We start from the raw sequence: 12078 nt of genomic DNA on the forward strand, positions 1-12078 counted from the left end.
AAGAAGATTTCAAGTATAATCATTTGAAAAATGAGGACATGCCAAAAATTACTTTATTTAAGATTTTCTCCTCCTTCTCTAAATCTTTAGAATTTTTGTGATAATTTATTACTATGTATATTAAATAACCTTATGTAACTAAATTGTTTCTCCATTGTAAGAAATAATTTAAATCAATAAACATTAAATAATTTTCTTAAAAATAATTTTGATATCATTGTTTTCCTTGTTTAATTTTGTGTTGAATAAATTATATTTTATAGGAGGATAAGGGTAAAGCATCCCAAAATACTTAGTTATAAGATGCCTTTTTTTAAATCTATTTTTACTGATCTGAAACAGATGTGTGTCTTAGAACTGATGGAATCTTACATTTGAAGTCCAACACAACAGTCAGAAACCATCACAAGTAGACTGTGACATGTTGTGCATCATTTAGACATTTTTGGCATTGATGAAAACAAGAATTTAAATTAAACTGTTTTTTTAGTAATTAAAATGCTTTCAAGATAACATTAGAAGTTTGCATTAATGCTGCATCATAATGTCACACATTATTTCTTGGTATCTGTATTGTCTTTTTAATTCTAAAGAGTGACAAGTTAGAAAGACAATGCATCATCAGTGCAGTATCAATTTTAATAAACTTTGTTAATATATTTTCTTTTGTGAAGAGTAAAATCTCAAAATTCAATTTCTACTCATGGTGCATTGTAGAATCAAGGAAATATGATACATATAGATATTCCTATACGAATGAAATTTTTTAAATATAAAATTTTGATTGTTTAGAAATTAGTTTTTATAACTAGCTGGTTATATTTCACATTAAAAATAATAAATATATATTAAATTTACCTAATAAGTTAATTTTTATAATCAAGCAAAAGTTTATCATTAATGTTTGGTATCAAAGATATCAAAACCTTTCAAAAATATTTTGAAGTGTTCTATTAATAAAATATTGCATTGAAATGCATTTTATTTTATTATTATATTATATATAATAGTTTTAATATTAAACTCTACTTACATTAAATTATAAACTTAAAATATTCAAATTATGTGGAATCAAAATCTAACTAAAAATTAATTCTTTTTACTTACTATAATGTGTCTGGAGGACCAATAATAAGAACTTCCCATTTATAAATATCATCATCATCAATCAGCCCTGCAGAAAAACCCTCTACTGGGTTTTTCTTCAGCTCTACAAAAAAAAAATAAATAAATATACAAATAAATAAAATATTCATCAAAAATGTTTATTTTATTGATTTATTTTCAGAATGACAAATCCAGTAAAAAAAAACAGAGATAATAAAAATCTAATTAAATATTCCTTTTACTATGATTCTAATGATAATTTGCAAAAATTTCTAAGTTGGAAAAGTAAACCTTCTTCAAAGGAATAAAATATTAAATCTGTAGTAATGACAAAACTATAGAAGATGAATACAGTAGAACGTCGTTTATCCAAATCAATTGGAAACTGGGGTCGTTCGTATAACTTATTTTTCGGATAACCAATCATATACAAAAAAATATATTAATCTAGCCCCTGTTGAAATTTTTCTCCGTCGCGTGTTGCTTCACGTTGAATTTTCGTCGATTTTAAGCCTAATGAAAATTTTTATAATAATAATCGTGGCTATTGTATTGTTAAAAATTATTTCTTTATTTTGTACAAACAAAATAAATATATTGAAAAATATAAAAACGAAAAAAATTATACTTTAGAAGTTAATCTAGTACCAAAAACGTTCGATTCAGCACGACACAATCTGACTGGAAAGCTTTCTGTTGATCAGCTTTCGGATAAATGACGCTCTACTGTACTTCATTAAACTTATTATAGTTAAGGTTTACAGGAAACTTAATAAATAATAAGGGGGAAAAATACATTGTCTAGATAATGGCTTTTTTCTTATTTTGTTTGGATAATTTATTATTTGATTTTTCTCTATCATCATCATATCTAAAATTAAATATGTCTGGAAGTGAAAGATTGGACAGAGGTCCGGATAGCATAACTGGCAATGCATCTGCACAATAAGCAGGAGTTGCAGGTTTGAGTCCTACTCTGAGCCAATTCTTTTTTCCATAATATTCTAAATTGTTTAATATATATTAATTTATTTATAGTTATTAAATTTAATAAGAGATAATACCTAATGCCTACCTCTAGTATGAAATTACTCAGAATTTAATTATTAATAGTTGTGGTAAAGTAGCCTGATTAAAATACAGTAATCATTTGGCTTATCAATAATTTAAATTTTAAAATAATAAAAATGTTATCTATTACGGCATCAGTTTGTTAACCCTTGTGAAGTCAATACATTGATCAAAATGACTGTATATTTTTACTGCTGTGTATCTCTTCTTACATTCCACAATGGCCAGAATCTGTCTAGCTGCTCCTTTTTAAGACACACTTGGACAAATCAGAACTTATAGCTCTTCATTTCAATTCAAGGATTTCATAATTCAGTGTTAGGTTGTGTTAGGGAATACAAAAAATAAACTAACTCTTAATCTAGAAATACCAGCTTGAAATCTAAAATTACAACTCTCAATTTAAAACATTGTTGGTGAATATAGCTGTTAGTGCCCACAGGACAAAGATTAAAAGACTAACTGCTCATTCAAAATGATTTTCAAAAATTCTTTCATTAGACAGTTTTTAAATATATTATTATTAAATAATATTAAATGATAAAAAAAAACTCTAACTTGAATAATATCTATAGTATATTTTATTTTTGAAGAGTTATCTGGGGTCAAGACAAATTTGGAATAGCAATTTAACCAGTAGGAATAATTGCCAAAACAGACGTAGAGTATAGTAAGTGATAAATAAAGTAACTGCTGTTAGTCACAGTTGTTGATTTTACTAAGAAAGTTTTCCCTCCATAGATACTACAAGTTTAAGAATCAATTACTTAGCTCTTATTCACTGTAGACAATTAATATTCACTAAAATCAACAATCAAGAAGAAATTACCTGTAATTTAAGAGATATTTCAAGATACAATTTCCAATAATATCACTTAAAACTAAATAAATGAACATTTTAAATTCAGCAGCAGCTTTTAATAAATGTTTTCAGCTGTATTAGTGGCCATAATCAGGTTCAAACACAGATGTTCAAGAACATTAACATTGCCATATTACAGAATAAATTTTTAAATGAAAATAACAAAAATATATTAGGAATACAATAAAATTAATGAATATAAAAATTAACAATAACTCCAAACATGACATCTGATTTGATAAGTATAATAAATATAATGACGAGTGACAATTATGTGTCTAAATACCTTGTTACTTATATAAAAAATGTGCCACGCAACTCAAGACCAGAACCACACAAATACCATCAGATCATTTTAAAATTAATACACTTAATCTCCTATTCTTCTATCCAGTTTTAGAACAATACTGTGTGCAAAATATAGTAGTACCAAAGGGAGTCCCATTGTTACTATTGTGTTTTGTACAGCAGTATTACAAATACTGGATACAGATATACATAAAACATTGTATTATAGATATTTTTAATGTTATAATTTGTCATTATTTTATAATTAGTGTTTTTATTTTATAATGTTATAAAACAACTTTATCTTTTTAATCTCTGTATTTTAAAATTCACACTTACTACATTTACCTATATAATAAAGTTAATAATTTTAATCTTCATCTTAATTTTAAGGATTTTATCTAGAGTTGAAATCAATAATTGTGAAATTAGTCATGCAAATTAAAATTTGGAATAATTGTATATAAAGTTAATGTATTATTAAATATTTTAACCCATATGTTCTAATATATGAACAGGTCGGACTGATGAGGGGCTACATCCAAAATGCACATCTAACAAAGATTAGTAATAAAAATAGATTTTTAAAAATTTCATTGATATATTTAGGAAAAATATAAATAATATGGCAAGATGCATTGAAGAAGAAACAAATAAATATCAATTGTCAGTAGAATGAAGGAAATCGTAGATAAAAGGTGAATTCAAAAAAGCCATACGATAGAAATTTTTATTAAAATAAAAAATATTTTTACATGTAGTAAACTTTTACACTCAATTAAAGTACTCTAAATTTGCACAGAGGCGCATACATGGAGGTACCTGTTTGAGAAATTCAAATGGAGCCAGGCGGAGGAGTGAAACGTGACATGTACTATGTTTATTTATTGGATGCATCGTTCTGGCGGTCTGGAGGGGGATGACATTTAGTTCTCAACCTGAAGGAGGCCTTGGTGGAGGCCGAAAACGTTAATTGGTTCTCTGTCGTATACAACACTGTAAAAGGTTTTTTGTCGGTGACTTTGTGTTAACAGTGGAAGACGTTTACTGTACTCTAAATTTATTTGTAAATTGTTTTGTTTATTAAAGTTAGTCGCAAGTGTGCAGTATAGAGATTTATCTTCTGTAATTTATACTTTTTAAAACTACTAAGTTTATAGAATAATAAATTTGATTAACTTGCAAAATATTTTAAATCTTAAATTAGTGGAACTGGTTTCAGTCGAAACAATAACAGAGACAATTATAATATTTTTGGTTTAACTAACTCATCTTCAGAGCTCAATCCTTTAAAATAAGTATGTTTAGAAAAATTCAAATTCTAAGACCAGACAGTTTCTATAGTTTTGCGTATATTCGTGAGAAATTCAAACATAAAAATGGGTGTTTTTCTTTGAATTTCTTATATCTTTCATTGATTCATCAATCAAGCATTATTGACATAATAGACAGAAAGGTGACCATAGCATAATAGCAGATGTGATAATCAAATTTTAAATATTCTGCATACTGAAACTTCTTGCACTACTCATTTTATGCTTAGGGTTACTTTAGTAATAAAAAAGAAATAAAAATTTTGTTAAAATACCATTGCATATTTAGGAATACTTATATATAAATAAAATAACACTATAGAGCATAAAAACCACTAAAAATATGTGAAAAATTCAAAGAAAAACACCTGTATGGATGAGAATGAGTCTAAACCTTACATTATTTGTGATAGTAGGATTTCCTGCCCATTGATTTTAACAAATTCAGAGAAATTTATTTTTAACACCTCATTTTCAAATTGTCTCCATTGTATGCTCCATGTTGGGAACCGCAAGAATAAATGAAAAACAAACTAACTGAAGACTATTACGAAACAGGAATTTTCAATAGCAGTGCAATAATTGGAAAAAGAGACTTACTACTGGGTTGCTGTCTGGACTTCACCACAACTACTTTCGATATCTCCTATCACCTACCTACAATAGCAAAATTTTTGCTATTTTCGACTAAGAAATCAGACAACTTATCAATTAAAAGTCAAAGAATAAAATACAAAACTTCAAGATATTCAACAGAAATTGAAAATCGATTTACCGACATTCCAATAATAACAGAAAACAATAGTGAAAAAATTTATAAATTAATGACAAATATAATGAATGAGTATATATATATATATACAATAATAATGAAAAAAAGAAACCTCCATAATAGATTCAGACAAATCTGGTATGATTTTGACTGTCATAAAATGAAAAAGCAATCTAAACTAAAAATTTTCAGACAACTCTAATGATACTAATTTTATTAATTACAAGAAAGCCAAACAATCCTACAACTTACTCAAGACAAAAAAGAAAAACTACTTCAGGAAACTCAAATCAAACTTAATCAAAAATAGTAAAGACAGTAAATTATTCTGGTCTACAATAAGAAGATTCCATTTTAAATCAAACCTAACTGAAAATTCATCAATCATTGACTTCAATACTTGAATTTTTATCAGAGACTCCCAAAAATTTATTCAAACTTACTACCAATAATAAAATATGGTTATACTCTTCTATTAAACTCTGTCCTATCTCAATCTATAAATAAAGACCAACTCTATTTAAATCGTAGTAATTATCATCCCTGGTACATCAACTTATTTGAAATCCCGTCTTCCCAGTCATATATGTGGCAACCAATTGATTTGAACATGAAACAACTAATAATCCAGCTACATCTTAACAAATATTCTCTCTCTGTCAATAATACCTACATAAACTTTTCAAATACCCATTGTTGTTTATGTCAACCCAAAGACTTCTCAGCATTCCACCTTCTACAAAACTGTCAAGAACTTACAAGTATGCATGAACAATATATCATACCTAACTGTAAATCTCCTCTTGAACTCAAAATAAATTTAAACTTTCTCAATAAAAAGGATTTATATAAAATTTATAATTACTTTGTTAAAATCACGAAAAAATTTTTAAAAAATTAAATAAATGTTATTAATAGTAAATAGAAATCATTATAAAACTTAAATATCCTAATGTGGTATTTTTTTACTTATTCTGTTCATGTCTATAAGACATAAGACAAAATGACTGTACGGTTCCATTAAATTATGATTGTTTTATTATCAATACAATACTTTTGTACACTAAAATTGTTAACAAATATCATCTGTGTGTATCACCCCCTGTAACAGGGAAATCTCTCCCTTTTGCTAATAAATTTGAATTGAATCGAATAATTGGAAAAAGAGAGTTCAACAGTATATGTCAACTGTAATGGAGCTTATTTTAAATAAAAACAGCTAAAATATTATTGTCATGAGTTTTTTATTTTATACAAACCTTGTCCCAAAACTTATGGACTGCTTCATGTATAAACTTTTCTGGTGGGTTCTCTGAAGGTAGAGATTTTGTATTTAAAAGGATCTAGAGACAAATGGAATGTATAATGGATAGAAGTTGGTTTGTTAAAGATATTGGTGGTTATCTTAGCTCATAACGAAATGTCTGGGAAATGTGCATTCACATAATTTTCTTAAACAATTTGTAATGAGACCCCCATGGGATTGGAATAGTTTAAAAAAAACCCCTTAAACTTAGAAAATTCACAAATAATTCTCAAAAGAGACAACATATTAAAAAGATCTTCACATCTTATCCTTTCCACCTCACACCTTTGGAAATAAGATATGAAGACATTTTTAATATATCGTCTCTGAGAATTTTTTGTGAATTTTCTAAATTTGTACTTATTGTACTGGTTAGTCATTTTATCAAAAATCACTTATCTTTGATTTCCAGACAATCAAAGACATCTATTTATCTGATGTAGTAATGAGCTTTGTCGTCACAATGTAGTAGTAGACAGTTGGAATTTATTAATCTACAATTTTTTCAAATTGCCACCCAATAATTTTTTTATAAATGCAATACAGGTACTCCTCACTTTACGACCGAGTTCACCGACGACTACGTCGTTAAGTGAATTGGTCGATAAGCGAGAAGCTTGCGCCGGGAATATAGGATCATTGTAAAATTATACAAATTATGCAACAAACTTCAAATTTATTCATGAAAAGACTATTATAGTACTATAATAGGCTAATAGCGTACTATTAGCCTATTTATAGTACTATAAGACAATTATACTAGCCTATTATTAGCCTATTAGCCTATTATAGTACTATAAGACAATTATAGTATACGCAAGCCTATTATAGTACGCTTAGTGCGCATGTCACCATTCGCCACTGATCGACACTCAAGCTGAGAAAGGGGATTCCCCAAATTGCAGGTCAAAACTCGATTGGTCGTAAGTGCGAGTGGTCGTTAAGCAGATAGGTCATAAAGTGAGGAGTACCTGTATTTACAAAAACATACTTCTCTTTTAGTTTTCACAATCTGTTACTAAAATTTAAGCACTTTATTATCACATAAAAAGGAATTTTTCTAGCATTTTTACAATATATATATATTTTTTTATTTAAGCAAGTATTATATGAAGTCTTTCAGACATTAAAGTTAGCAACTTTCATCACATGTAGGCCATCACAACCTATCCAACATGGATCACTTTTCAAATATTAATAGTAAACCAGTATTAATTAGTAGTCACTGACTATCCTCTCTTCCGGGATGAGGTCAATGACTACTTTTGGTCGAATTAATTTTGTTTCCCTTCTGCAACAGTATCTTTCTATTGGACCAGCAAAATATGGTGGCATTTGAATAAGAAAATTACATAATAAAAGGTTACCGACAAGCAAAAAATATGCTTTAAATGGTCTTGAGGGCGCTGAGTTTAAATATTTGGTCCATTTTTTCTGAAATTTGATTGGTTGGCAGAGTACCATTTGTTATTTGACTATGAATGACACAGTTTCTTAGAGTTAACATTAGAAAATATTATATCTGAAAAATTAGGGATATATTTTCAGTATATTCATATTTTCAATTCCTGTCTACTTGACCATTGAATTTGTGCTATTTTGTACCATCTGAGTATCATGACAAATATGACAATGGTAGGCTGAAGTAACCAAAACTCTTTATATAGTTTTCATTTTAATGTTTATTATAATATAATATTTGATTTATATAACTACAAAGGTTATCTTATGTAAGGATTTATCACACTGAGTGACCAATCTAACACATTTTAAAAATTCTTTATTCCTCTACTGTGCACGATTTAAAGAATTTTTAAAATATGTTAGATCGGGCATTTGGTGTGATAAACTCTTACATAATATAATCTTTGTAAATATAAATCAAATACCATAATATAATAGAGTGCAAGGGTTAGAAGTACAAAATCTAATAATCGTAACCTTTGCTGTTGTTATTTTTTGCTTGAGCAACACTAGGCTCATCTGCTAGTATTAATATATAACAGAGCTGGGAAAGTAAAATGAAAAGACTTGATAAATCAGAGTCTGAGTACTCAAAACTTATAGAGCCTATCCTAGCTGCAACAGACTAGTGATCAATGTAAATTTAAACAGTAGTACTATTTCAAATACATTAAAAGAGAAATAATAATAATGTGATTCAGATATATTTGCCATTTCAATTGCACTATTACAAACATATTCACTTAACTGTGAAACTATACAAAAAATAATTTATATGAAATAACCCAAAACCATTATCCATATAATTCTGCAGACCTATTAAATTAATATTTAAAAAATAATCTAGCATTCTTAAAAAAAATTTATGAACTAATTTGAAAGTTATCATGGAAAGTCAAGATATACTAATTTCTATGCCAGTAGTCAAATATTTCAGCACAAGGTGCGGCATGTGGTGACATTTGATGATAGGGAAGCTGTGCATAGAATCATTGGAATCATTATACAATATTTTGGTGTGTAGCATCTATGAGCTAAACCACGTGAGTTTGGTGCTCTGTAAAGCGCAGGTGCGAATGTGTATAATTCAATCGTTAACACGACTGAATTATACTCGTTGCGGAAGCTATCCCATATTCAACAATACAGTGCTCCATTGGGAATATGCATATACAAATTTATATTTGTACATACAATAGTAATCTTATCATTTTTTCACATGTAGTATAGAAATTTGTTATAAGATACATAATGCAGTTATAATAAAATATTAATTTTAATTAATTCAAAGTACGATAAAATAAGAAAATAATTGCACAATACGTATTTTAGAAAATACAAGGAAAGTGATGCTTCCACAGCATCCATGGACGGCATGCCACTGGCACAAGATATTAGAAACTAGGGTTTCTCAAATGGGATCTCGGGATCCCAGCTGTTTTTTTAACCTGGGAAATCCCACAAATTTCTTAAAAGTTCACTTTTTTCTTTTTTTTTGTTAAAGTTGAGGAAATTTTGAAAATAGAAAGTATAATTAACTCAAACTGTCAGAATACATTTGTATTTATTAATTTTAAGCCTGCTTATTAGTTTTTTTAATTTTTACTTGTTATGACATCTCACAGATTGTTAATAATCAATATGTATTTGTGACAGAACTCCGAAAATTCTTTATTTGTCAGAACCTGTAATACAGCGATTTCCAACCTGTGGGGCGCGCCCCCCTAGGGAGGCACGAGACTGTTGCAAGGGGGGCATGCAGCTGTTTCCAAAATACCATTTTCAAATACAAACCAAAAAAGTCGAATAGGTGTCAAAAAATGAATCAGCAAAATAGGTATATGTAATCCACAATCCTCGCCGCGAATTTTTCGGGTATAAATGCTAAAACATCCATCCATACTCTTGCTGGAACGAGAACATCTCGCTTTCGCGTTTGGAGCCGAGCACGCTTTGAGTATTTATGAAATCAGATTGTTAGAAAAATTAAGGGGAGCGCAACAATTTTTTTTTAAAGGGGGGCACAGGTACAAAAAGGTTGGAAACCACTTCTGTAATATCTTAAATAATTTTGCCAATGCTGTCTTAATTTTAACTATGCCCAGTAACTTCAATAACTGCATTATGCCAGATTGTGCAAATTGGACAATGATATCAATGAGTATGAAGTATGCAAGTATGAAGTTTTTCTTCATAAACTTGTTCATTAAAGCCAAACCAACCAAATTATTGGGCTATAAGCTTGATGCCACTATTAAAGCAGCCAAGGTAAACAAATCAAGAATACTAGAGAGCAAAAGAAGCACTACAATCTCAAAAATGGCAAAAGAAATACTGTAAAGCATCTCGAAAACAAACTAGAAATCTTCCAGGCTACAGGTGAAAAAACACATAACATCAGTCTTTTCTTAAATGCACGAAAGACGATTCCACTCACATAAATTGAATTCGAAAGGGCATTTCCAGTAGTGGGGCTTCTCATTATTAAAATAATAACCAGATTGAGTGATCAGAGTATTGACCATCATTGGTTTTCAAAATCTTATAAAAATTTACAATAATATTTTGTATTATGTTTTATTTAAAAAAACAAAAATTACCTTATAAGTTAGAAGTTTGATCTAAGTTCATTTTTCTTTAAATTTTCAAGTCAATTTAAAGGCATTTTTTTTTTGTAAGCAGTTTCCAACTTTAATAATTTTTTTTCTATTTGTTAAAATTTCTATGTAATTCAAAGGTAATTTTAATATATATTTTACACAGCATTATTAATATTATGATTTGGAGGTTGCAGAACATATTAAATTACTTTTAAAAATGAAAAATAATTATATCATTTGATTTCAAGATATTTTTTATATTTTAAAAATAATTAATTATATCCCGGGATCCTTAGAAACAGTTTACTTTTATCTCGAAATCTCGAAACAAGCAAAAGACCAGGAAATGAGAAACACTATTAGAAACACAATAAATCATATGTTTTGTTTAAAATGTCCAGGCATTAATGATAAAGCAGTAAAAATACTGATATGTGTATTGAAGATAACTTCAAATTTTTTCCTACAAATGATATGGAATGAACAGAATAAAAATAAATGTGCTTCATATATATTTAAGATAAATATATAAGATATATATATCTAAGAGAATATAATGAATTCATTAAAAAGTTTATTGTACATATTCATACAAAAATAATTCATTTTAATGATAAAACTGCTAAAATATAATTCAAATATGTTAAATGTTAGTTCAGTATTGTTTATTTTACATTATAATTTTGAATTTTTTTTAAAAACAAAATTATAAACATTTTATTATTAACTATATTAACTATTAAAAATTTATATATGTAAATGTCAGGAATTGAAATAGGAAAATTTTAACTTTATTAATAAAACTTTTAATAAAAATAAATATAATTGTCTATACTACTAGAACACAAAAACAACTGGAGTAACTGCAATTAAACTATATTTAAACACATGTATTTTTGTAACAATTGTGTCATCTTCAGATATTTTCTATTAATCCAGAAATAAAAGTATCTAAAAGACAAATACAAAACTTTCTCCAGAATGTTATATATGAAATTTGTGATTTTATGTAGAATTTAATTCCTAAATATAAAAATTAAACAATTCTTTCATATTGATGAAGTTTTAAAAACTTACTTTATATAAATACATATAAAATTTTATTAAGTAATAAAACACAAATTCAATAAAAGTATTTTCAAATTTATTTTACTAAAAATAACAAATATGCATTTCTTCAAACATTTTTTTTATTCATTATTTAATATATTACAACCAATACTGAAGGAATGTTAAATGCCACTTGAATAAATAAAAAAAGTTTATAACTGGAAACACTGTTAAGTGTATTAAAT

The 12078-nt window shown here is 27.4% G+C and overlaps 1 protein-coding gene across 1 annotated transcript in view; it reads right to left on the minus strand.

The window, feature by feature from the left end:
• The window catches only part of LOC136973303 (ubiquitin-conjugating enzyme E2 G1), a 51596-nt gene that overhangs the window by 20658 nt on the left and 18860 nt on the right, over window positions 1–12078 (minus strand). Inside the window, exon 2 of the mRNA XM_067268034.1 lies at window positions 1108–1210. Coding sequence (XP_067124135.1) covers window positions 1108–1210 — 103 coding nt within the window. The remainder of the gene's footprint in view (window positions 1–1107; window positions 1211–12078) is intronic.

The sequence above is a fragment of the Centruroides vittatus genome, unplaced genomic scaffold (assembly GCF_030686945.1).
Source record: "Centruroides vittatus isolate TY-2023 unplaced genomic scaffold, ASM3068694v2 contig_1074, whole genome shotgun sequence".
Lineage (NCBI taxonomy): Eukaryota > Metazoa > Arthropoda > Arachnida > Scorpiones > Buthidae > Centruroides > Centruroides vittatus.